This window comes from Onychomys torridus, chromosome 8 (genome assembly GCF_903995425.1).
Source record: "Onychomys torridus chromosome 8, mOncTor1.1, whole genome shotgun sequence".
Classification (NCBI taxonomy): domain Eukaryota; kingdom Metazoa; phylum Chordata; class Mammalia; order Rodentia; family Cricetidae; genus Onychomys; species Onychomys torridus.
In genome coordinates, this window is record NC_050450.1 from 77,661,144 (window position 1) to 77,689,087 (window position 27,944).

General features: G+C 42.8%; 1 protein-coding gene across 2 annotated transcripts in view; it reads right to left on the reverse strand.

Annotated features, from left to right (window-relative positions):
- Ankfn1 (ankyrin repeat and fibronectin type III domain containing 1) overlaps positions 1-27,944 on the reverse strand; it is a 384,629-nt gene that overhangs the window by 23,906 nt on the left and 332,779 nt on the right. For both annotated transcript variants that reach the window (XM_036197222.1, XM_036197223.1), the window contains exons 14-17: positions 22,377-22,592; positions 12,968-13,134; positions 10,225-10,375; positions 8,562-8,730 (exon numbers count right to left, since the gene is read on the reverse strand). In XM_036197222.1, the coding sequence (XP_036053115.1) occupies positions 8,562-8,730; positions 10,225-10,375; positions 12,968-13,134; positions 22,377-22,592 (703 nt within the window). The remainder of the gene's footprint in view (positions 1-8,561; positions 8,731-10,224; positions 10,376-12,967; positions 13,135-22,376; positions 22,593-27,944) is intronic.

Genomic DNA, 27,944 nt, shown 5'->3' on the forward strand with positions numbered 1-27,944 from the left:
GATAGTGGGTTCAGATTCTTGGCCATACCCCTTTTGTCTGCAGGTCTGGCCTTCTTTTCTCAAAACATAATGTGACAGAGGCCATAGGAAAGAGTCTAAGCTGCATGCTCATCTTTGCCTCTTTTCAGGAGAGGCACACAGCTGGTTTCTCTACTCTCTGGCCAGCTCTGGCCACACACTGTAATAACCTAGTGGTCCAGTATGGTGAGAAAGCATCCCAGTGTAGGGCAGTGCTCTTCTACTGTCTTCCTGGTCCATCATTAGATTGGGAGACCTTATTTTTGCTATATCTTCTTGGGTGAGAAATTTTAATAATATTGTCCAGTTTACTACCTCTGACCCCCTTTGCTATAGATTCCAGTATCTACACCCAGCCATTTGGGGAAGCTAAACCATCCCGCTTCAGAAAGGGGTGTCTGTTCATCTCCACCAGTTAGTGAGGAAATCTTGCTCCTTTGCATGTGGGAGATTTCTGTGCATCTTACCTCCTAGCCTGCTTGATATCTTGCTTGATGTTCTCTTATAAGAAATTTTAGACCTCTGGAAAGGTGATCTGCACTGTCTTTATTCACGCAGAATAAAAAAGCCTAACATGAGGGCTTCAGTTCTTACCCTCACTCTAGCTGTGCCCTACTCTAGCCAAGCCCTACCCTTACAGCAGCTTGTCCCATTCAGTAGGCACTTCTCTATCCTCAGACCTGGACTTCATTTTTCCGTTACCAGCTTCTTTCTTCCTAACCTTCCCACACTCTTTAGAACATTCTTGCCTGGTTTGAAGAAGAGCCGATTTCATATTCTACCAGTAAAGGAAAAGCTCTTACACTTCTCCCAAACAGTAGAATTCTCATGTGATTCCCATACTTAAAATTCTACAGCGATCCCTCTTTAGAATAAAAATCGAAACACCATTCCCCATAAGGAACCTCTTATGGTCTAGGGTTTGAGTATGAATCTTTAGTTACACCTTTCATTATACAGCTGGCTTTGTATCAGCTCAGCTTTGATTAAACCAAACTTAATACACTCTCTTTTATATTTTCATACTTTTACAATTGCCCTCCCCATCCTTAGATACCTGTCTCTACCAGTCCTTTCCAGTCTCCCCTTGGTACTTAAGGATTCGGTAGAAACAGCTACTCAGTGAAGTTTCCACTGGTGTCTCCTTCCTTCCAGCAGATCTCATCTCTCCCCCTGGGCCCGTAGAGGATATGATTCGGAATGTATGAGACCTTACCCTGCTGCATTGTTGTAGGTGTGTCTTTGGCTGCTTTGGCATTAGGATGCCTTTTATTTCTTTAAAACTCCCAACACCATAGCTTCTTAACTGCTATTGGTTGAGTAAAGGAATGTCAGAGCTGATGAAGAAGGCAGACCCCAGGCCCAAAGATTCCCTGTTTTCCTCTCTAGGTGCACTTCGGATTTTCCTGTTTGCAAAGGTAGTTTTCAGGACCGTAATATTTCCTGGCAGCTCAGAGGCAGAAGTCACCACTCCTTGCAGCTCACTTTTGACCCTTGCGGTTCTGTTTTTCTGCCCTTCCAGGAGGGGCTACATCCTGGTAGCACTTGACAGATCCCCCCTTTGGCTGGAAAGTGCAAAGTCTCACAGCCTCCTTTTCCAAATAAAGTTGGAAACAATGACAAAAATCAACTTTTTTTCCATTTCTGAAGTGTGAAAGAAAGTTGACTGTGTACAGAAACTGGACTATCTATCCCTTTGAACGAAACAGTATCAGCCCCTCCGAATTCTTAAAGGCCCAGCAGTGTATTCAGTTTTCTTTCAAAGGCCAGAGAATTCAGTCTTCTCTTGCATTTTGTGGCAGGAGCTGTGGATCAGTGGGTGGTCTCCCATACCCACACCATCCAATGCCATCCATGCCACGCACCACAAGTGAGTTATGTGCATGGTTCAGCTGTAGTGCTTTTCCTGCCCCAGTGGTTTCTATCCAGAGCCTTTAACGTCACTTTGACAAATGTTACTTTCACATAGTCTTTTGTGGTTTAGCAATGATACATTTGGTATCCATCCCCGAGGAAGAAAGGATAGACTGGAAGCTTCTAATGTTTTTTAAAAAATGTGAAATCACATGCATCTTTACAGACAAACTGGTATAAGGCAATGGTAATGCCATTATTGGGACTACTTGATTGGTGAGTAACACACAAAAGGGAATAGTCTCTGGTGGTGGTTCTCTTCTATTTCTCCCCATATAACATAGAGACAGACTGAAGTTCAGCTGGCCGTAAGCACTCACAGGACAGTAGAGTAGAAAGTGCATGGGCTAAATACTGTGCAGGTCTGATTTTTGATTGCAGCTGGGCCGCTTACTACCAATGTGCATGGTGGGAAGATGACCTCCAAGGACCTCAGTATTATCCCTAAAACAGGGCCAATAAGGGTCCCCAAAGAGGAAGCAACACAGTGTGTGCACAATACACAAGATGTGGATGAGACATACTAGAATCAGTTTGTTCCCACTCCCCTATCCTATCCCTTCACTTCCCAGGAAGGATGAAACATTTAATACTTCAGATGTTAGCTCATGGGATTAGAATAATTCTAAGAACCCCCAACTCTTCAAACTCCTCCTTCAAGGGCCAAAGAATCAACAAGGTAACCTCCTAGGGTAAGTTTACAGTCTTTGCCAGAAAGCACCTGAGTCCAAAGTGCTCCATAGTGTCCTGGTAGTACATGAGCTGACACTTGGAATACTGGAGTGGTATCTTAAATCAGGAAAAAATGGGGATTAGGAATAAAGGTTGGTGCTGGGCCATTTCCCTAAAGCCTGGGGTCTGGATTCCATTAAGCTCTTTGTCTGGATATCCCGCAGGTATCTCAAAACCCATCATTTGTCAAACTGAACTCATCCTCCTCCCCTCGCCCAAACTTCCTCCCTCACTCGTATTTCCTCTTGGTAGATGGCAATGCTATCCATCTTAGGCCCATTTCAGACTCTCTGGCTCCTCATCTTGCCCCTCGGCTACGTCAAATCAATCACAAAGTTTTATTGATTTTTAACTCCAGAATCCCCTCGGTCTCTCCTTCTGCCTCTGTACCTCCCCCATGCCAGCCCTGGTTCTGAGTTCTTATCATTGTCCACTTGGACCAGCAAAACCGTCTCCTATGGTTTCCTCACCTCTGTTCTCAGCTCCAGTACCTCGCTTTCTGCAATCTGTCCTCCCAGAACTACTGAAACCCAGGAAGCCCCTATAATCCCTTTCCTTAAAACCTTTCCACTGTTCCTCTTGCCCACAGGATGGAGTCTCAGCTCCTTGGAGCTACTGCCATGATCTGACCTTCCAGTTTCCCCAGGGGTGCTAAACATCCATCCCACTGCCAGAGTAGACCTAATCGGCTTAGCCTTTGTTCATGCTATTCTTCTGACTAAAATCGCTTCCCTTTTCACCTTTGCCTTTTACCTTCTCAATTCTGACTTCTCTTCCACTATCCATTGAAAATACTAATTCCTCTGAAGGAAGACTTGGATGTCTTTCTGAAATTCAGTGGCTTCTGTCTTACAGTAGGCTTTCACTGTACTAGGACCATTGGTGGAAATGCCTCTGTCCCTCGAGATTCTGAGAGTCTGGTATTGAAGCTGTATGCTGTGGCTGTCTGCAGGTTCACCCGGCACAGGATCTGGCATCTAGTAGAAACTCAGCAAATGTGTGCTGAATGAAGAAGGGGATGGCCAAGTTTTGAAAATTCCTCAGTATCCTGTCCTTCTCGTCCAATTTGCACAAATTACAGAGCCAAGGAAATCAATAAAAATCAGCTTTTCTCATTGGAGGCTTGCTGTTCATTGAGACTGCCCACAGGGTCAGGGCAAGGTGACCTCCTCCATGCAGGCTAGGCAGAGCCTCAAGAGGCCACGTCACTGGAGAGTGTGTCTAAGCTTATGACGTTGCTTTTCCTTTGCTTCTGGGAACACATTTCTCAAGGGCTTCCACACATGGGCTTTATGGCCTTACAAGGGTCCTAGTCTGCTTTTGCCTAAGGGATGATGGAGTGTCAGCCCTAAAGCCACAGAAAGAGGAGTGGGTCTTTGGTGAAACTGCTCAACCCTGCTTGTCCAGAGCATGACATCTCCCTTTGTCAGTCTCTCTTAGTGTCACAAACAGCCCTCTGAAACAATATCCTATGGGTGTGACCTAGTGGTCTTTATTCCTGGAGACAGGAGCCAGTCTTTATCATTTTGCCCTCGCCACATCTGTTTGGTGCTGCTGGATGAGGCACAGATGCAGATTTCCATTGCTGGTCAGCAAGTTATTTATGATTCACTTAAGGTCACTAGTGGGAACATGGCTAAGTTGCCAAATCTCAAATCCTTCCATGAGGTAGAGGATGATGACTTATACAAGTCAAATTGAAATATAATGCCCTTCTTTATTATAATTTACATATTCCCATAATTCACACCTTTTCAAGTTTCATTAGAATTCCCTTGTTGTTATTAAAGTTTTTTTTTCTAGTTCTGATTGAATTTCCAGAAACATTTTTTTCTTTCTCAAAAATGCTTAGGGTATCTCTACCACTTAATATGGAATGACCTAGAGTTGAAGGCCCTAGTTAACTTTTCTTAATTAGCATCTTCCTCAGAGGGGAATGTGTCTAACATAGCAAGGCTTAAGAGTTCCTATAGAAGCCATTAATTTTTTAGTGGGCTAGTCTGGTGGAGGAAAAGAAGGTTTGCCTCTTGGAAAATGCTGATTGTTTAAAGATAAGGTGGAGCTTGTTGTGATTCTAAGACCATGTAATATTTTAAAACTTGTTTCTGGTACAACCAACATTGAACTAGAGAGTGTATCAGTTTCTACTTACTGGCAACACTTATCCGTGGTCTTAAAAAAAAAAAAAAAAAAAAAAACAGTAATAGAATTGGATGTGTCAATGGAACCAAGCCAACCAAGTGGTCTTTTCTGGAAACTTACATGGTGGCCATTAATCAGTTAGATAACTCATGATACAGCAATGAGGGATGGCCAAAAGAGTACCAGTTTGTTATTATAGTAAAAAACATTTAAAACCAGGATCTGTGAGACACAGCCTTTGATCTATGGCCTGTTTTTCATAGATGAAGGCTAGTGTGTATGGTCTTACAGTTGCTTTTAGCAACAAGAATAGGTAAGCCAGATCAAAGAGGCAGACACAGTTGGGTTCCACTAGATTACTGTTCTGACTACATTTCTAAGTCTATATTTATGTATTTATCTCTGAGTCCTAGGCAGAACCACTTAAACTATGGATTTGTAGCGTCACTATTACCCAAGAGCTTATTAGAAATGTACATCTTTTCAGCTCCTCCTCAGCCTACTGACTCAGCATCACTGGGGCTAGGCTCCAGGAATCTATAGTTTAACAAGCACTCCAGGTGATTCTTATGAACATTAAACTTTGAGGAACATTATTCTTGGGCATTGTATCCCTAAGTATGTGTTTTGTGGATTTTTTTAATAGATGCCATGCCAAAAATGTTTCCAGTTCTGGTCAGATGAATTTGGAAAATTCTGGGTTAAACAAAGTCAAGCTTTCTTTCTTGGAGTGGGGGTGGGATGAGGGGTGGGGAGTGGGGGGATGCTTCTATTACATTTTGTAGAGCTTTTAACGCTATACTGCTTAGAAGCATCCACTGGGTTTACATCTAAGTTCCCTGTCAGAGTCTCTGTGTGCTGAAGGATCTGGCTTCTCCCACTGTGACCTTCTCTCTCATCTTTGTTCTTGATTATTTCACACTATGGACACTGCTCTCTTGTCCACACACACTGTAACTTGAAGGCCTCTCCACTTGCTCTTCCTGTTGTCTGGAAATGTCAGGTCTCTGCTCAAATGTAACTTCACAGAGGCCTTCCCAGGTCATCCTCCAGAGAGTCATAACCTGGCCACATCACTCTTGTCCCTTTCCATGATTTGTTTTTCTCCAGAGACCTTGTATCTCTTAGGCTTGTGTCCTCTGTCCATTGCTTTATCATTTGTCCCCTCAACTAGGATGGGCACTCTCTGAGGAGTTGCAGGGTTGGCGGGGTCTTTTAGAAATGCCTGGTACCTGGTGTTATTTGTTGGCGGGTGAACACATGAATGAGGAGAGGATCATGTGTGCTAGGAGGCTTCAACAGTTGCAGTGTGGAGAGGAATGGCGAGCAGCATGACCGAGGATGGCTGGCCAAGAAGTGCCATTCCCAAGGCCAATAGGACTCTTTCAAATGTTTGTGACCCACCGGGTCCTAGGGGACATATACGATTATAATTGATCCCAAATCACTCATTGTTCCCCAGTGTCACTGAGACATGGAGACACAAATATTTCTCTCTCTCTCTCTCTCTCTCTCTCTCTCTCTCTCTCTCTCTCACACACACACACACACACACACACACACACACACACACACACCAATATAATCAGGGGAAAGGTGTGATTCACCTTATACAGAATGAAATACTGGCTAGCTCCACAATAAAGTGCTCTCCTTCTGTCTTTTCTCTTTACTTGTCCTGTGGGAAGCATTTGTGTGCTTTTGGTTTGAGCAGCTGCTTGTAGACACTGCTGAAGTTTCCCTGTTTAGTATCTGGCTTGCTCTCTTGCATTTCTGCTGCCAATGTGATATGTTCACTTTGACGTTGACTTAGCACCTTCAAATTCAATATTATTTAAAGCTAAAAGCACCCAAACCATGTTTTCTGGCTTTCATAGTTCTGGTAGAGGCAGCATTATCCCCACAGTCCCGAGGCTGGCACTCGGACGCCATCTCTGATGTCTCCTTCCTCATGTCAGCAGTTGCTCACTCTTGTTCCCACTCAGTTTCACACTTATGTCTCTCTCCTTTCCCACAAACTCTCATCCTACCACTGGACTCTTAAACTCAGCTCTGAAGGTTTGGGCCCTTGCTTTCCATCCACATTACATCTCTCCTCCTGACTCTGACAAGTCAGCGCGGACCCTCCTGTTCAGCCAAATGTCCTCTCCATGCCACAGTTCTCTGGTCTAACCCAACCCGGCCTCTTGTTCTTTCTGGGATTCTTCCTACTACATTCTCATGTCTTCACTAGCTCTTCTCCCCAGGAAAGCTTTTCTTTTTAATCTATGTTTATCAACCTGCCCATGCTGGAACAACTGCATCAGATATGCCCTCCTTCATGAAGGTTTTCTGCTCCTCTCTGGGAAAACTGGCTCTACAAAGCACACACATGCTATCGTTTCAGTTATAGAATCCCTGTGATTTCTGGTGGCTCCTTGGTGACAATTGGCACTCCCAGTTTACTTCTACCATCATACCGAGTCCCTCGAGTGTAGTGTCTGTGCTGTCGTTACCTCTTAGTCTCTACATTGGCCCAAGAGCTGTTGATGGACTAGACATCTATACGGCTCCAGACTGGATCTCATCGCATGAGTGCTGCAGGATACGTACTAGGGATGTTTTCTGGCCAGGGAGTGAACTAAATGGTCACACCGAGCGAGGGCTTTGGGGAGTGGTATGGTCACTGTTATTAATCACATGACATAGGAAAGGCGTGGTAAGGTTAAATGAGTGCCAGTGTCATGCAATAGGGGGCCCAGGCCTGCCAGATCTCCATCTGCAAATCTGCTTCCAGCTGTCTCTCACCTTTGGGAAACAGCAGTGACCAGTCATCACCCTCTGGGTGTCTTAACTGCTTAGAGCAAGGGCAACTAAGCATCTTAAACAATATATCCAAAAGAGATCAATCCTGATTCAGATGCCCAGATCTCAAAATGAAGTTTCAGGCAATCACCTTGTGTGTTTCTAAATCTGGTGTCTTGGGAGCAGTCAAAACCGGGTCTGCCTCATTCTACCCATCCACTCACGCAGCCTCCCCCAAATTGTGCAATTTATTTGAATTGAGGGAGCCCTTACTAATTGCCTCTTACTGGTCTGTTACAAGATGAAGCACCGGAAAGGAGACAAAGCCTCCCTGTTCACATTCTCTGTGGGCAGCAGGGGTCTCTGCAGAAACTGGAGCCAGGCTATTCATTTTGAAAGCGAGGACAAGATCTTCCACCACCCAGATCCCTCACATTAAGATCACAGTATTGCATCCTGGGAGATGTTGTCCATTTCTCAAATTGTCTGGGCTATTTAGAGTCTATTTAGTATTAATCTGTTTATTTAATAAATCAAGACTGCATATATATATATTGCTCCAAAGTGATATAAACGCTACATATTAATTTCATTGCTATTATTTCCCAGTTGGCTATGAGAGGATGGAGCGGGGGCATAGCATGAACCCACATTCACACACACATCATTCTCGTATGTATGTTCTCAGAAGTGAGGAGGGAGGAGGCAGTAAGTAAGCCTGATCACTGAACCTTCAGTTTGGAATTCCTTCCTCTCCATTGGGCCCTTGCTAGGTTTCAGTAGTCACTGCTCAGGCTAGTCCTGCAGCCTTGCTTTTGCTCACACTTGTACACAGTTCTAGGAGGGGTTGTTGCCAAAGCCATCATGTGATTTACTGACCCTCCACTGGGACAAGGGGGAACAGATACCACTTTGTGATTTTATTCTAAGGAGGCTGGGTTAATATTTCTAGGTGAAACAAGCCACTATACCGAGTTCAAACATCTGAAGAGGGAGGTTAAGAAACCCTGAGTGTGGGGTGTAAGGATTATTCTGTCCTGGGGCTGTACAGACGTCGTCTGAGGCAGGGAGCAGGAGAAGAAAGGACACATTGTGACCCATTTCCAACACCTCCTGTGTGTAGAGGCGGAAGTTCCTTGCCTGCAGAGGGACACGCGCGGAGGGAAAATAGGAGAGTTACAACATGGCACTTACATAAACAACACCAAACCGGCATAAAACATCTAACAAAATTACACAACTTCAAGCTTGGAATTTTTATACAACATAAATATTAGGGTTCAGCCCATTTAATAATGCTATATAAAATCAAGATTTAAGGCAGTAATGTTCCACATAAACTCTGAAAACAACATTTATGCTTCTTATAAAAGCAGAAAATGATTGCATTCTGTGGGCTTTTCAAAATGATGAATATAATTACATGAAGCAACAAAAAATGGATTGAATTAAAAATCCACTAGTTTCAATTTAAGTTGGTTAAGGGGGAAAAATGTAGTTTCTGGCCAAGGACTGAGAAAAATTTACAAGTATAAAAAAAATGTTGTATGCACTGTTATGCAGTTAAGCAGCCTTCTCCCAACATGTATGTGCAGCCGGAGTTACCAATGAAATACGAGCTGCTTCAAACCTGCTAGGTCCAAGAAACCCTTTAATAGTGCCTACTGTCACAGGGAGAGCTGCTGGGTTCTTATTTTTCTCCCTGTGAGCACAGGGTCACCCCTTGAACAATCCAGGGGCTCCCCTAGTGTCTTTAGCATCTCTTGTGATTTAGTCTCCATCAATTGGCTGGTTTGGACTGGCTGTGAAGAATAGACTTAAAATCAGCAGAACCTAACAGAAGGACACTTCTGGAATTTCTGACTTTTCCCCCCGCCTTTGTGTGGCCAGTCTGTTTCTCCTCCTCTTATTAAAAGAGAACAGGCCCTCACTGTAAGGGTCTTCCTAATGCAGGATACACTCAGTTCTCTCGGGGTCTCTGTTCATGGTGCAGTGAGAGGGGCAGGGCGGTGAACAAGGGCCAAACACACAGCAGGCAGCCCCACCCCTGAGTTCGGCATGCTGCTAGCTTGTGTTAAACTATGAGACAGAACCTAATACATTTTTACTCCTCATATGCCAACAGTCTCCCTTGAAGTTCTGACTTCTAGAGAGTAGTTGTGCGTATTTTGACTTAGATAGCGATTTTGTTAATAACAGACAACATGAAATCAATTGGCCATTGTTCTAAATCCCATGGTTAGTCTTTTGCTCTTAAATAATGTGTGTATCTAACTATACTGTTGTTCATTAATGGGTGAGTACATTCTTGTGTTTCATGCTGTCCTACAACAGAATCTTGGTATCTTTCAGGGTAGGCTAGAGGGTGTTTTCTTGCTTGGTCAGAGTACACTGTAGTTGGGGTCTGGAAACTGGAAGAGGTTGATATGAAGGAACAAGAGAAAGGGAGCCAGAGCACAGCCTGGGTCTAGTTGTAGGCATTAAATTCAAAACATGCATGTATAGGCAGAGTGGTATTTAAAAAATGGCAATAAACATACATACATACATATATATGCCTCTTGAGTAGGTTTTATGACACAACTCAGTTTCCATGAGCCATAAAAAGCAGATAAAAATGGTAAAGCCTTGTACCTGGTGCAGAGGTACATTGATGTGCTTCAGGAGAGACTTCACTGCCGTCTGCAGCTCGTAGAAGAACAATGGTGCGGGGCAGTCAACACTGTGATCTGCACTTTCCATCGACTCTGAGCCAGAGAGCTTCTGGAACCATTCCCACTCCCCTCTGTATGTTGAGTCAAGTTCAAATTAGAAATGTAAGAAAAGTTCAGAATACAGCTCAGAACTTTCTTGGTGTCTGGAACCCGAACGACCAGTTCTTGGTGGTTAAAACACAATGCTATTTATGGAACTTGAACCTTTTGCTACCTAACTGGAGTTCAAATGGGCTATTTCTGACTTCAGCTTCGTTCACCTATCAGAGCCCCTGGACACCTGAATAATAGGGCTGGCCTGTGCGAATCAGCGCTTGACCCTGAAGCGTTCAGGTGTTTGTAATCACTTCCTGACTCTCCTTGTTTTCCTGTCTCTGTAGGTTCTAAGAGCCTCCATTTTACCACAGGGGCATCTACTGGTTAATTCCACAGTTGGCTAACCACAGGACTCTGCTCCAACTCAGGCAACAAACCACACGGCACATTTCAGCCCTGGCCTGTTGTAATCATGGGGACTATTTTGGTTTCGTCCCCTTTCCAAAAGCTTGAGGAGAATCACAAACAGGAACACCAGACAATTCCAATAAAAGGAATCAGGGGACACACATCACTGCTTCCTTCCTCCTCCTCCTAAACCAGTCATCTGTGTCTTCATTCTGTGCACTCTATAGTTCTTCCTAATGAACTTTTTCCAACTGTCAAGCAGAGGGGAAGGGAAAGAAGGGTGGTGGGAGGAAGGAGCATCTGGCTGGTCCCCCCAAAGCCACTCTCCAAAGGGGGCTTGAAAAGATCAAGGTAAAAGCCTCTTGGGCAACATTGTTTCCACAGGTATTTTGCCCAAGTCTCTAAACACTTTCTGTTAGCCGGGTTTCTCCTTCTAGTTCTGGGGGGAGCAGTAATGTGCTCTCAGAAGCAAGCCAGGCAGTGAAGGAAAGCCCTTCTCTTCATGGTGGAGAGCTCTCACCAAAGGGTCCTCACAGCCTGGGCTCCAGTCTCTGACTCAGAAAACCAAACTGACTCTGCTGGAGGAGGTTCATTAAAAAAAAAAAAAAAAAAAAAAAAAAAAAAAAAAAAAAGCAGAAAAACAAGAGAAACAAACAAGTCAATCAACCAACCCCAGGCTCTCCCTTTAACTACCCTCTTAGAAAAGTTTCTGTTTTTAAGAGATCTGTTTTATTTCAAGCCTCATACTGGACAAGACTGTGGAAAATCTATCATTTGTTCCAATAAGAAAGAGAGAAAAAAAATCAAACTTAAATCCTATTGCAATTTTGGCATACTTTTAGCTTACAACTAATCGAAGTCCTTGAGAGCCTACTTGGGAATGATTTCCCTTTTCCCATCACAGATACATAACTAGGTGAGAGGTTTATGATTAGCACAATATACACAGGCCTCAAAGGACAACATTGCTAAAACGCAGTCTGGAACCAAATTAGAAAGTCACCAGTAAGAATCACATCGCTACTAACGAGTCAGTGTGGGCTCTGAAGATGAGGAGATGGATGGAGCCTTCAGAATGAAGGCTGGTGCAGTCTTTTGCACAAGGGAATCTGGATCCTTGGAAGGGGAAAAATCTGTTGATATAATTTCTAAAAGATGGTGACTATGATTTTATGACACAAATAGAGAAACAGATGAAAATGACTATTACCTAGTCAACTCATAAATGAGCCTAGCTGTCTTTTGGACAAGACTCTGAAGATAGCAGATGTTGATTGTTGAGATCACCACCAGAGGGCGGACTTAAAGTCCAGGTACAATTAATAAGTGAAAGAAGGGGATATGGTGGGCAGCGAGTTCTCAAAGACTACCACATCTCTTGTACCTTCATCCATTGTCATTAAGAGTGCTTATGCAAACCTGTGAGACAGTGTAGTTACTAAAGTCTGGTCATTGTAGAGACCAAATTTCAAGGGGCCATATTGGTTTTTGTTAAGCAAATCCATACTTGTAAAGAATTTGAGAATCTAGTTTGCATTCTATGTAGCCTAAAGAAATCCGGAGACTTTCCCCTTTATTATGTATACCTTCTTTTCCTTGATTTTTATGCTAAACACAATTCCGTTCATCACAGTTGATGAACGATAGGCCTGCCATTAGGGTTAGTGATAAAGTTGAGCCAGATGACCAAGACTAGGCAACTTTCCCAGAACTAACAAAGTCAGTCACCAAATGCCAGACCATAGTTCTGGAAGTCTGGGCCTTGTTACTTCTTTCCTTCCCAAGGGAATTGTCAGACATGTAGAATAAAGTCCAAAAGCCAGAGAGTTAGGAGAGGGCAGAGTGAAAGTGGGTGGGGCCCCTTTGGTCAGGAAGAGGCAGTAGCTCCACTGATGCCTTTCTCATTTGTTATATCAAAACAAAAAGCATGAAGGGCATATTTCCAATGGTGAAAAGGATAGTGGGAACAGTGTGCAAAGCTAAGTCTTCGTTCACAAGCCAGTAGGGCATCACTGGTTGTACCTGAGCAAAGCAGAAGGGACAGTGAAGGTGCAGGGCCTCCCTTGAATGGCTTTGCTCCTCCTAGTTGACCTTATCCTAGATGCCAGGACTCCACCATGCTGTGGAACATCTCACCAGAGATACTACACTGGTAGCTAGCACTTGACTTTCCTTTGGACACATCAGACTAAGGAAAATCCCAACTTGGGACCACTTACTTGGAGATGTTACTGTTTTCACGGATCTTCACATGGCAGAGAATGTTCGGCAACTTTTGGGTCACAAGCACTTTGATCTGATCCACAGAGCTACATAGCTTTAGGTAACCTAGATACAGTCCAGGAGGGAGACGCTGATGACTCCTTTTGTGATAGGAGAGGATATCCTGTAGGGCAAGGAGAGACAAAATGAAATCAAATGGTCATCTCACAAGGCTCTCTCAAAACCTGTTCTTCAAGTTGGCCCTGTTATGTGTGAAAGGAGCCACAACTAATGAGGTAAGAAACCTCAGGTACCACCACGACTAGTGGGGAGGTATTAAGGTTACAGCTAGTCTTATCTGCAGGAAAATTCCATCTCCAAGTCAGGTAATCAGTCTTTAATACATGTTTTGAATGTTTCTTTTTCTCAGATTTCTGTGCCAAGGGTAAGTGTGTGGGTTGTGATAGGGAATAGGCTGCTGCTGGGGGAGGCAGATAATAAAGGGAATTCACAGTATCTGTCCTTGGAGGATTTATAGTTTAGCTGTGGCAAAACAAACATTTGGCGGTGTAAATGCTGACAAAACACATTATTCTTAATTTCAGGATAATTAAGGTAGAAAAGTATACTTTAAAGAAAACAATTTAAAATAGAATCCATGTAGTAAGTAATAAAAAAAAAGTTTGATTATCTCAAATATGAAAAAAAATGAACACCAAGTGGTTCATTTACTTTTTCAACCATTAAGAGCTAGGTTGCATTTGTAGTTACACATTTGATGGGAGAATGTCTTTCTGTACGTTGTGAATATGTGTGCTCTGATTGGTTGATAAATCTGTTTGGCATATGGCAAGGCAGCTTAGAGGCAGGTGGGAAATTCAAAGAGAGAGAGAGAGACGGCAAGAAGGAGGGCTTGCCAGCAAGCTGCCCAAGGAGCAACATGCAGGTAAAGCCATGGAACATGTGGAGATACTAGATTAATAGTTATGGGCTAATTTAAGATATAGAGCTAAAAGAAGGCAGGGAGAGATGCCAGCTGCCACCAAAGAAAGGAAGAATGAGTGAAGCATTGGTTCCTTTGGACCAGCATTTTAGACCACCATAGGGTAGCTGATGACACTTTTCATATTTGACTCTCTCAGTGACATTATGAAGAAACCAAGTTTTACAAAGTATTTGAAGTCTTAGTATTCATTTCCAGAGATCTTTACAATGTTGATATGCAAGTAATGTCCTTATGGAGAGCTTGTTTATTTTATGCCCTTCAATCATTCACTGTCCTACCATGTCTAGATTCTCAATTGTCAATGACTTTACAAAGAAATTAATTGAGTCTGCTTATTAATCAGCTTAAAAACTTTATTTTATCTTTTACAAGATTAAAACATTGTCTGAATTATTTTGCATTGAATTTATATTATGTTGTCATATCAAGTGTCCCACAGACTTCGAAGGCTGAATGAAGTCATTGGTATGGTAGGGTATGCCAAGTTAAGCACAATTATATGGTTGAATGGGATTTTGTTTACTGTAATCAGTTCTCAGCAAATGTTGTGGGTTAGGACTTGCACTTTTCTGTGTAGCTTCGGAAACTCAGATAACTGACAGCTGATATTCCCCCTCCCCCACTCCCTGTGTTAGTAGACTTTTCCACTAATTATTTAAGTCTTTGGACAGTAGAGTTTGGGACAAAAAGAGAGGAAGTTATGTCAGGTCACTGATTATAGAGGGAGGTTTCTGAGGCTTCATCTAACCTAGCTTTCAGAAAGGATGGAATAATTAAGAGTAAATTTAAAATGTATCACCACAAAAAATGATAAGTAAATAAGAGGACATATATGCTAATTAGTCTGATTTAATTATTTTACCTTGTATACATATATAAAAACATCACCTTGTACTCAGTTAATAGTTGTAATTATGACTTTCCAATTAAAACAATGTTAAGAAAGATGAATTAAATTTGCAGATGAATAAAATACAGGGAACCAACTTTTATTACTAAAAGTGGGGAAGACAATAATTTAAACCAAAACGGACACCTGAACCTGTACAGAAATCTTGATGGAAGAGGAAGGAATGAGGCTTCCTGGACAGATGGTCTCTGAAGAAATGTCTCTGCAGAGTCCACTGTCTGCAGTGTACCCTGCATCACATCTTCTCTCCTGTCCACCACACACTCTGAGTACCTCTGAGCATGTGCTGAGTACCTTTCAGATGCTCGGCACTAAAGGGAACACTTGGGCTTTAGGTTAACATGTTGTGATGCCTCCTCCATGGAGGCCGAGAAAGGCAGGTGAGTGATAGACCATACACTGGGCCGCCCTCAGTGTTGTAATAGAGCAGTGGAGCAATAAATGAACTTGGCTTAGACATTTTTCCTTTTCTGTTTTTCTTTTCGTACTACCTGTAGTTAAACATACTAGGGTGCTCTGCCACTGAATTACACCTGGTCCCTTTGTTTTCTTCTTGAACTAGACAATGAAATTAATGATAAGGCTGTTTCTTGTTGTTGTTGTTTTGTTTTTGGTTTTTGTTTTTTTTTTGGCTTTGTCCTTAAAATATTTGTGTAAAATTAGAAGATCTACAATGTGGCAGTTAGATCGCTAAGACAGAATAACAGAATAGGAGAGACAAGCACATCAGGATGTTCAGAAAGACAGAGTCTAAAATAACTTTCAAAAGGCGTTTGGCAAAAAACAAAATAGAAAAACCATCTTATGATCACGAAAGATCATTATTAATTATAAGGTGGGTGAGTCTGAACTTAGAAGTTTTTCTCAAGTCTCTTCCAAACAGATCATAGATAAGTAGTTGACTAGAAGACGTCTAGTTAAGGTTAGTATTTTGGGAAATGAACAATATTGAAGGGTGATAAATGGTTAATGTGAGAAGGAAAAATAGAAGTACTCAGATCAGCAGAGTTTGATGATATATACCCTAGGGCTACAAGCAGATGTGGCTGTAGACCCACAGGTCATTATCTTTGAGATCTCATGGAGAATTGCAAAAGTCCCTAAAGACTAGAAAAGGACAAATAAGCCTATCTTGGCAACAGAAGCAGGGAGAACACAGGATGTCTCTGGTAATTAAAGACCTTCAAACTATTGATCTTTGGGGGAAAATGAGGAAGCACCATGACACAATCAATTTGCAGCTAGCTAGGTAATCCTGAGGCACTGAAGAGTCAGTATGGTTTTGTGAAGAGAAAGCCATATACAGACAGTTTTCATTTCTAATAGCATCAAAACAGAGTCCCACAGAGCAGGGTAAGATCTCCAATGTAATCTGTTTCCCTAGATTACAGGAAAAAGCAGAATCTTGACCACATTGCTTTAACAAGCCCAATAACTGCGTTGAATGTTTGCAGATAATGACGATGGTATGGGAATCGTCGACAGATTGAGTGATAGCCCAGTAGGGACTGGTCCCGAGGGCCAGTATTTTCAGCTCATTTATTGACATTCTGGACAAAGCAAATCAAGAATGTGTGTATCAAATTTGTGGGTCCAAAGTTTGGTGTGGTTTGGATTTTCTGGAAAATAGCAATAAAGCTATGAAGGACCCAGTACATTGGAAAAGTAAGCCCATCCTAATTAGGGTTGAAATGTAATAAGAAAATGTGCTTGTAAAGACTCAAACCCAAGGGTACAAATATAGGATGGGTAAGGGTGTTAGAGAAAAACATGTGGGGGTCAGAACTGACCACAAGTAGAATGTCAGTTAGGAATATACTGTGGTTACGTAAAAACCAACACCACTTTGGGATGGAGTAATTCACTCTTTCATTCAATTTCTAAAAAGAATGTTACTGAACACTTACTATGTATTTTTGTGTCTTTACATAGTCATTTATCCTTTATTAGTCAGAATGTTTTTGGAGCCTGAAAAATGAATGGGAAGAGAAAGCTGTCTCATTCACATAATCTAAAGTACTAGAAAGACCTCTCAGACCAAAACAGAGTGCCTGTCACCTGACTTAACCTCTAACTTGCATTTCTAGGCTCTGCTTTCCATCATTACTGTCCTTTTGTGTCCCCTGCCTCTAGACACGAGGAACTGTGTTTCCCTCCCCAGCACCGTCTTCATTGCTATTTCCTGGTTTCTGTTCTTGTGGTGCTGAGGATGGCATCTCAGGCCCTGGGCATGCGAAGGGAGTCCCCTGGCACCGAACCATATCCTCAGCCTTCTCTTTTACTTTTGTTTCTAAATAGGTTCCCAGTAACTTGCTTAGGCTGGCTTTGAATTTACTGTAACCCAGACATGTCTTGAACTTGGGATCCTCCTGCCTCAGCCACAGTGGCTCCGTACCACTGGGTCTAGCTCTTTTTACAGGACACCTACTGACATGTCAGGGATCATGCTAGGTTGCTAATGGCATTGAGATGAGCAAGACTTATCTTTTCATTTGTGGAACTTGCATTCCAGTGTGAGGGAGAAAGCCATGAGCCGTTTTTTTCTAATCTGCCTAATGAAGTCCATATGAAGATTGTGTTAGGCCTGTGTGAACTCCAGCTGCTGCCTTACTCTTTGCTTTCTGTTCTCATTTAGCTCCCCACTTTCTCCTTCTCTGGCTCCTTTTTTCTCTGTCTGATAAACCTAGCGTCCCCCCATGGCTCAGGCCACTGCCATCTCTTCTGCAATGCCTTCCCTGATGTTTCTAGGCAGGATTAATAGCTGCTTTGTGTGTGCTCCCATAGTACACTGTTTGTGCTGCTATCAGGCTGCTGAAATTTTGCCTTCTGTTACCTTGATTTGTTTATAAGTCTGTCTCCCTCCCTTGACTGAACTCCTGGAGAGCAAGGGCCTTGACTTACTCATTTGATTTTCCTATAGCACCTTAGAGAGCCTGGCACCTAGTTGATGTTGCAAAAACATTCCTGTGAAGGATAGATATGGGTGAGGTCTGGGCTTGAGTCTTGCTGGTATGGGGTCTGAGAATCCTCTACTCAGCCTGTCCTCACTGGTCAGTTCTCTTAAGGGTCTGCTAAAGGAACAATAGGCAGCTGCTTTTCCAGGAAGTACAGGACTTTTATTTTGTTGGGAAGGCATGGAAGCCAATTGTGTAAGAGGGCAGGGGTCACAAAGGAGTGGCTCGTGGTCGTTGTGGGTCCAGGACTAATTAGACCAGAAAGTATTTCAATTTTCTGAATTGCTTTATGGATTTTTTTTTAAATAGAGAAATCTCACTCTAAACTTTGCATTTCCAATTTCTTTTTTCCAAATGTTGATAATGGAACCATGTTCATGCTCCACAGTGGGCTGGGGCTGACTCGGGTCTGCCCTCTTTCTATGGAAGAATGACTATACATCAATGTAGTCTCCAGTACTTCCACCATTTCTTTTAAAATGAGGAGGAACTCATCAATTCCATCTTCATAAAGCATTGGACTCTGGTGTTTAGCATACTGACAACGTTTGTTTGTAACTTCAGTACTAATGTCCAGACCTTTTTGATTACTCTAGAGAGAAGCCTCACGTTCATTATCCACCATTCTCCAGTCTTTCTTCCCCTTGCCCCCAGGCATTCTGTCTCATTGATCTTGCTTATACTGCTATAGCGGAGGAATGGAGTCACATAATCTCTGATATTTTCTACTTGGCTTCTTTTGCTTAGTGTGATGTTCTCAAGCTCATCTAGGCTGTAACACAGATCATACTTCATTCACTTATATGGCTGAATAATTTTCCACCACATGGCTACACTCTGTTTTGTTCACCCATTTCGTAGCTAGTGGAGGTGGTTTGTATCCATCATTGTTTATAAGTGGTGCTTATACCCACATGGGTAAACTCAGTTGGTTCTTACTTCTATCCCAGTTAGTTCATGTCCACTGATAAAATTGTGAGTTCTTGATAACTGGGTTAGATGCTGTGGGAGGGGGTAGGAGGAATGTACAGGTAAGATGGCAGAAAAGGCAGAAGGAGTCTGTGTACTGGGCATTTAATGGTGACAAGCAATGCCTAAAGAAAGGAAGTAGAAAGCAAAGTGGCCAAGTTTCCTTAGGACAGCCTGTGAAGTGCACGTATATACTGCAGTAGAATGGAAGGGCCCCTGGCGAGATAGTGGGTGTGGGTGTCTCTGTCTCTGTCTCTCTGTCTCTGTCTCTCTCTCTCTCTCTCTCTCTCATTTTGGGTAATTTCCTTGAAATGTGTGTCTTCATATATGGCCTGGACATAGAATTATTTAACCTCATTGGCTTTTCATGAGAACCCAATGCTAACATAGAGGTGGCAGCTTTGAATATGTAGTCCACAGCATGAGATTAATGTTCTTAGACAACTTCACACTCAAGGTGACCAGTCCCTGGAGTGACCCTGAAGGCCAAAGTTAGAATGAGCATTATCCAAGGGCAGCCTTCTTGTTAGAAATACCCTCACTGCCAGTCAGTTTGCTCAGCAGGATTCTAACTTGTCCCTAACACTTCTTTTACTTCCCAAGAAAACAGGAGGATTTTTCTCTCGCAGATACACGAGAGAGGCCAATTTGGAAAGCGTGGGCCTTGAGAAGGTCGGGAATTTAAAGAGTTGGATGTCGGTGTTTCCTTGGGGCTCCAGGGATTAGTAAATTAGTTCCCAGCTAAGATTTTGTTGAAGCCTTTACCTGTTTTGAATTTCCAGTTGTGAATTGTATAGCTTTTGTACAGCATCTTTTAATTGTTATGAAAAGGTAGATGGAGCAATGGAATGCCTCCAGGGATGACTAGCCAGTGGCTGAGGGGCCAGTATCGCTTGGGTTTTCTTAAGTGGAGAGGTAATAAAACTCATGACCATTTGCTGTGTTCACCACTCTCCTGATGATGATATGCTATTTTGCCTCATCTTCATCAGAACCCTGTGAGGTAGGGTCTTTTGCAGAAGAGGAGACACAGGGTTGAAGAATAACTCCCTCTAGCCGCAAAGCTGAAGGGATGGAATAAGAATGACACCCAGTCACCCTGCTTTCAAAGGGATACCCCAGCCACACCAGCTATTCATGCTCACCGTAAATAGTTAACTTCCTTTCACTCCCAAGGGGTGTCTAAATCAAGAATGAGTCTGGTCACCACTTGCCCTGACCCAAACCAGGACAAAGTCTGACATGGCAAAGGTCATCTTAATGGACAAGGCCGATAGCTCTGGATTTGATTTTGTGGAATTTAGGTTCATAGAAAATTGACAGAATGTACATGCATGTGTGAAGAGGGTGGGGGCAGGGAACACAGACACACTCATGGCTCCCCTCTTCACCTTTTATAAGCAAGTGCTAAAAGAAACATTTAAGAAATTTAGTTTTTACAGGGTGACTAATACACTAATCCCCTATAGGGATAAACTGGGGTCTGGGCTACCTTTGCTCCTAGAAACACAGGCCTCAGCATGATATAATACCTGGTTTCTCCTAGACTTATTACATTAAAAATGTGTTACAGGTGCAGAAAAATTCCAATCTGGTGAAAGGTTGTTAGCGATGGAGACCAAAAATAGAGGCAGGATCAGGTTTCCACACAGATCCAAGTGGAAAATCCACCCCCCCGCTGACTGGCACATTCCTGCCTGATGTCATTCCCACCCAACCCCTCTCCTCTCTCTTCCCCCACCTCTTCTCTGCCACCTCCCATGCAGGGCTTATACTGGACAGGAAGTGGAGAGTAAGACTCTCAGGGTTGGTAGCCAAACGCTGAGGACCAGAGACCTAATTCTATCAGGAGCTGGCTTTACCAACTCAACATGAAGGTTGAACTAGACTTTGGTGGCCCAAAGATGTCTAGATATGTCACAGTAGCGAGCTACACTCTCTTCTCTCAAAGAATGGGGGACATAAGGCATCCATCCCAGTGGAGGTCTGTGTGGCACAGGGATCTTCCTCCCTCTTAGCTCAGAATGGACGGATTTGTAGATAAACTCCCATGGTTGCTCAGTACAGATGTTTTCCACCAGCTTTTCTACCTAATTCTACCTGGTGAGTTCTATACAATCAGTGGATTAAAAAAAAAAAAATGAAAGAAAAGAAGCAGCTTGAAGACCATGCCACATTCGAATCTGTATGCCACTGGGGTAGCCAGGCCTGTGGCTAGTGGTGCCATCTAGCCAGGTCTGCATGTGAGCTTCTCTGGCTTGAATTCTGGTGGTTATTGGGAGCTCTTACCTTCCACCCTTCACTAAAATGCTCCGTTAGAATTTGCTAAGTCTCTCACTTGTACAACAGAATGTGAAAGAAATCTCCTCCCTCAGACGATCCAAGATGAACTCCCAGTTTTGGCATTTTGTTGCTATGTGGCTAGGGCCACAGTCTGTGGCTTGTATCACCTAAGGCTAATACGGTTTCTGGTCACTTCTCTCACAAAAAGAACATGGGGCTGGTGAGATGGCTGAGTGGGTAAAGGTGCTTGACTCCAAGCCTGAGTTGGATCCTGGGACCACAAGGTAGAAGAGAGCTAATCCTGGCAAGTTATCCTTTGACCTCCTCATGTGCGCTGTGGCACACTCCCTCTCCCTAATAAAGGAATGCCGCAGAGAAAGAGTACAAACTTTGAACTGTTAAATGCTGGATGCTGGCTGCCTTGAAAAGGTCTTGCCCAAGCGAAGGACTAAATGGGGCTAAAGCTTCATTAACCTCACCCAGTCAACCTCTGTGTGCTGCCCAGTGTCCCTTAACCTCTTGGAGCCACAGTGGGATAGAATTATCCCATTCCTAAACTGGATTTAATTGTGTCTTGCTGTCTTGTGAGTATTAAGAAGAACAAGTAAAAATAAATATGTATGTGTGACCGTGCCCCTCCCCCATACTGTACACTCCATTCCCGTGTTGAATTACTGCTAACCTCTCAGTCCTTCTCACTGGTTCGCCAATGTTAAGGCTTGAATCAGAATTGAACCACACACAGTTTTGTTTGTTGATTGCTTGCTCCCCTGACTGGTAGAGTCTTGGCGGGCCATGGGATGTAGGACCTGGCTGGTGGGAGTAGCTCTCTATGGGAGGGCCTTTGGAGGTTATTAGCCTCACCTAGGCCACCCACTGCTTCCTGGTCTGTGACCACATGAACAGCTGTTGCGTCAGGCTCCGTCCACCATGGCTGAGCCATGTGCCATGCATTTCCTGTCTCGATGGGCTGTAACTCGGAAACTGTGAACCCAGGTAAACCCGTTCCCCTTATGTTGATTGTCTGGGTGGTAAGTTTGGTCACAGTAATGTGAAAGTGATGACTACAGTTGTCAGGGCGTTTCAGAGTGCCCACTCTTAGGACTGCTCGATCAGTTCTGTAGGAGACAGAACCAATGAAAGTCACCCGCAGCATTGTTCCTTCCTGGGGAATCTGAACAGTGAATCATCTCAGGACTCGATTGCACCACCATTTACGGGAATGGCTCTTGGTATATGGTGTCAGAGCTGCCATAAATGTATCAGAATCACAAACATCCAAAAATTGAAAAAATCCTACATACCTGAATGGTTATTAGTAAAATATCTAAGGCTGTTGGCTCCTCGGGAGTTGACAGGGACTTCCTCTGGCTTTGCAGTTTTGAGATCTGCATCCATTTGCCATTAAAAAAGGAATAAAGCATCTCCACTTCTCTGATGGTGACTATGAGGATGTTGCCATGGCGATCTTTAATGGGCTCATAGTAAAGTCTTCCCAAGTTGTGTGTTCCAAGTAAATTCTAGAAACCAACAGATTATGGGTAGCTTTGTTGATATTATAAAACAGAACAACAAAAGTGCACAGAAGACACTGAAAACTGCCAGAATTCTGAGGCGCTGTTTGCGTTCTTATTTGTTTTTTTTTTTTTTTTTTTTCAGACTGAGACCTGGCATAGGTGGCATTGCAGAAATGTGCTTAACAAAAAGCCCAAAGAAACTCCTTCACTGTGAGCCTGCAAAGACTATAGTGAGAGGCACAGATGTTATGTTTCTTTAAGCAAATTCAATATCTGTAAATATCTTTTGCCCACATAGACACACCAGCACGTAAACCTCAGTGACCAGCACTTGAAGAGAATCCCAGATGTTTTCAAGAAAAATGTCTGATATTTCAAGTATGCTACTTGTGGAGTTTTCAAGAGATCTACAGTAAGCTAGTGTGAGGTGGGGTTGTTTAAAATGAAGAAGTGAATTGACAATGTGGCACATTGTACAGCGGTCCCCTGATGACTGTGCATTCCCTGCAAGGTTCTTTAATCAGGAGGTTGGCCTGGTTTGACTTATCTGCATCTCAGGGAGCTCTATTTGCTGAAAGGTTTGTTGGAATTGCTTATACACTCTGTCAATAGAGGCAGACAATACTTTTAGAAAAGTAAGAAGGATGTTCCATTAAATATGAAGGAACTGAGGCATGGCTCATGAAAATAAAGAGGAATTGTACAAATATGAAGGGGGTGAAGATCTTTAGCCAAGAGTGCTAGGTGATTAAAATCAAATCCCATACAAACCATTGCAGAGTCCCTAGCCGGTGTGTAATGACGGGCTAGCATGAGAGCCGATGTAGAACTGGAATTTGTAAAAATGACAGGTTGGCCTAAAAATAAACAAGATTAGTATTCAAATCTCAAATCCTGGAATGTTCCCTCATAGATAGGGGCTGTGTCTTAAGCATTTTTCCCCCTTATGAAGACCAACACAGAATGAGTAAGGAGCTTTATAAATTATTACTGACAAAATTCATTTGGTAAGATTCATTTTTAAGTAGCCTAATAATTCAGATTTTTCTTTTTCTAAAAAATTACTTATAAGTCTTAAAAACCACCTATGTAAGATTTTTAGTCTACCTCTATGTAGCACTACAGTTTTATGTAGACACTTTATTATATGAGCAGTGTTGTGCCGGTGAACTGCCATACCAAAACAAACCAGAGGGCAAGGAGTGGTGTGGCTGGTCTGGAGTCAGTAACAGTCTCTATAGTGTAGTCCGTTCCAAGCCACCTAGGATATGACAATATGCTTCCAAAGTTTCTGAACGTTTAATAGTTGGTTTTCCAAGGCAGTAATGAGTTGGTTTTAGCACACACAGCTAGCTATTAAGACTTTTCTCATACAGGTGTTGAGGCTCATGGCTGGCTACCATTATTAACTATTAGACTGTCTACTTTCTCTGGTTCTGAACTTCACCATCTTAAAAAAAAGGTCCTTACAATTTAGGCATCACTCTGGCTAATCCTTACCTCACAGTGTCTAGGGGGTTAAATCAAGCAACCCATGAAAACGTGCTTCACAAACTCTCAAGCCGGCTACCCTGTTGAATAAGGGATTTTACCAATCTGCTGTAAATGGAATCCACTCTTAGTCACCAACTATATTTTCTTTCTTTTTCTTATTTTATTTTATTTTGGTTTTTCAAGACAGGGTTTCTCTGTGTAGCTTTGCGCCTTTCCTGGAACTCACTTGGTAGCCTAGGCTGGCCTCGAACTCAGAGAGATCCGCCTGTCTCTGGCTCCCGAGTGCTGGGAATAAAGGCGTGCGCCACCACTGCCTGGCCAACTATATTTTCTTGATCCAGCCCAGTTCCAGATTCTCTGGGAAGACATTTCTAACTCTGTTACAGTTTGAATATGGAATATCCCCCAACAGGCTCATTGAGAGGTGATTGGGATATGAGGCTCAGATGTAATCAGTGGATTCTTTCTTGATAGATTCATAATTTGATGGCATTACTGGAAGGTAATGAAACTAGGAAATGAGGTGGGATGGGGAAATAGATCACTGAAAGTATGGCTTTGAACGGTAGATCCTGTCCCTGGCCCCTCATGGTTTTTGTGCTTTTTGGTCACTGTGAGGTAGGTGGCCCCTCTGCACATGCAAACACTGTGACAATGCTCTGTCGTGCCAAGCAACAGGGCTAACCAAGCTGGGCAGAGACCTCTGAATTGTGGGGCCAAACAATGATCTTTCCCTCTTTAAATTGTTCCTTTCAGGTACATCAGAGTGACAAAAAAGCTGTCCAGTAGACTCTCAGGTAGAACTCCCCATCCTCTTGTTTCTTTCCAACCTTCTTGTGTACAAAGTTCTTGGTATGTATCTGACTGTACTGCGTGTAACAGAAGTATCTGTTGTGGGACCTGGCTCTCTCTTTCCTTTCTGTGTATCTAGATCCTTTTTACAATGCATAGGAAGAACTCAGTAATAGTTGAATTACCAAACATATTTCTTAATACATAGCACACAATACACAATGGAATAAAACTAACTCACAGGCCAACCTCTGCCTCCTGAGTACTCTGCTTAAAAGTGTATGCTACCATACCCAGCTGGATAGGTTTTCTAATAGGTTGAATAAGAAAGTGCTAAAAATCTTCCTGGTCTTCTTTCTTACTATAAAAATTATTTGGATAGCTAGCTTTGTGGGAGGGGGATACTTTGGACCTAAAGGAGAAATAGATCATGATAATACCTGTCATGCTATTCATGCTATGTTAGGCAACCTGGGCCCCTGATGGTCCTATGGGTGAAGTGGAAGGGAGGCCCATGTGATACTTAGCAAGAGTACATCTAGGTCACAGCCAGAAGACCTCTATGATGAGCAGTTAGCTGTAGCTAGGAGGCACCATTCTTCATGACTTTATTTAGTTTGAGATGGCATGGAAAGTTAAGGAAGTCTAAAGGGGACTGGAAAAAGTGAAATTTGGGAATTTTTTTTTTTTTTTTTGCTTTTTGCTTTAAAAAGAAAGAAGAGCACCGGCCATTGTTACCCAGCTCTCACTCACTGATGCTCATTTCTAAGAAATGTGGAGGAGGAAGAAGAGCTCATGTACAACAACCTCCACTGTCTTTCAAGGAGAAGGATTTGATTCCTCTCAGTGTGGAGGAGGAAGCTTCCTAAGATGGAATATTCCTAAGAAGCCTCATCATTCTCTCGAGAAAATGAACAGTGTGGGGCTTGTTCACATACAGATTTTCTCATCTGGAGGTTTTTTTTTTTTTTTCCATCCAAATGCCAATAACTTTTTGTTTAATTTTAATTAACCAATGAATTAAGTTTTGCACATTTCACTTTTTTTTCAAATAAAATATAAAGCTACTTGCTCCTTCCTTCCTTCCTTCCTTCCTTCCTTCCTTCCTTCCTTCCTTCCTTCCTTCCTTCCTTTCTTTCTCTCTTTCTAAAGACATTGTTTCCTGTGTAACAGCCCTGGCTGTCCTGGAACTGACTTTGTAGACCAGGCTGGCCTTGAACTCAGAGATCAGCCTGCCTCTGCCTCCAGAGTGCTGGGCTCCACTCTTTCTTTTTAACTATAATCTGGATAACTTCTTCAGGTTGTAAATTAACACACCATAATATGTTGAAGTATTGGGAGAATTTAGTCTTTAGAGCCTCACATACACGGATTTGAATCTATAGTCTGATACTTCCTGTTTGTGTGACCTTGAGCATAATTGACATTCCTAAACCTCAGATTTGTCTTCTGTTAAATGAATATCGATAATAGTAAATTCTCATTAGGTTGTAATGAAGACTGAATGAGAAAAAGTTTGGGACGCACCTGATATAGTCTGTTAAGCAGTTGGTCCCATAGTATTGTTATTATAAGCTCAAAGAGGACCTTACTGTACAAATAAACCAAAAAACAAGGAGTAAATTGCACAATAGTTGGTATGTACCATGACAGGGATAAGACAAAAAACCAGTGTGCTGTGGCTACAGATGAGGGAGAGAAAGACTGTGACGAAGGCCCTGTATGCTATGACAAAACATCCAGGCCACTATTGGAAGAGTCTAAGCTGGGGAATGCCGTGGCCAACATCTTTTAGAGTGGCCACTTGGCAGAAGCTTGGAGAATGAATTGGAAACTGTTCAGAGAAGCAATGGTCTGGGAAGCTTCTAATGCAAATGGAGTAATAAAGCTATGGTAGAAAGACTGGAAAGAAGAGGAGAATGAAATACCACATGCCTCAGGCAAGTCCAAGGGATTTAAGTATGCTTGATACCAACCATTAATAATTTCCTCAGCACACTGCCATATAAATTTAGATTAGTAAAGTAACCTAAAATGGTGTTTATCATTTCCTCTCTTAAAAAGTTTTTCTCCACCTTACCTCCCTCTTTAAAAATGTGTTTTCAACATTCTAGGAAGCATTATTTGTAGAGCAGTGGGTCTTCCAGAAGGCAGGTGAAGATATCACATGTTGTTTAATCAGGCAGCAGCATGATGGAGCAGGGAGAACATGGAACAGCGCTCAGGGGTCTGCTGAGGGCACCGGAGCATGGGCATCGATTGAGAATTATGCGGCTCTGATTACTGCGAAGAGCGGGGGAGATGTCTAGGTGGTGACTATCTGAGAGACACTTCTGTGATTCCTTGTCCCTTTTATATAGATTTCTCTCCAATGTGATTTTGGGGGTGTATGGGATTGGACTGTCAAACACTCTTATTTACACAATACCTAGAGTGAAATTCTACCATGTGTCGGGCATTAAAGTTATTGTGATAGTCTGCTGTGGATATTGCTCTGTATAAATAAAATGCTGTTTGGCCAGTGGCCAGGCAGGAAGTATAGGTGGGACAAGAGAGAAGAGAATTCTGGGAGGTGGAAGGCTGGGGAGAGAGAGACACTGCCAGCCGCCGCCATGACAAGCAACATGTAAAGACACTGGTAAGCCACAAGCCATGTGGCAAAGTATAGATTAATAGAAATGGGTTAATTTAAGATAGAAGAAGTAGATAACAAGAAGCCTGCCACGGCCATACAGTTTGTAAACAATGTTAAGTTTCTGTGTGTTTACTTGGTTGGTTCTGAGCGTCTATGGGCCTGGCTGGTGAGAGAGATTTGTCCTGACTGTGGGCCAGGCAGGAAAACTCTAACTACAAATGCTGCAGATAAGGTCTCCAACTACAACAGCCAGTCTTTGAACTCAGGTATTAGAGACTATGCAGGTCACTAGGTCCACCTCTCCTTCTGAGATGAGTGTTGGAAAGTTATCTTTAAATGTTGCAGAGGTGACTTACATACAAACAGTGATAGACCAAGCAGGTCACTGAGCCACCTCTCCAGTCTGAGATGAGTGTTGTAAAATAAAGATAGGA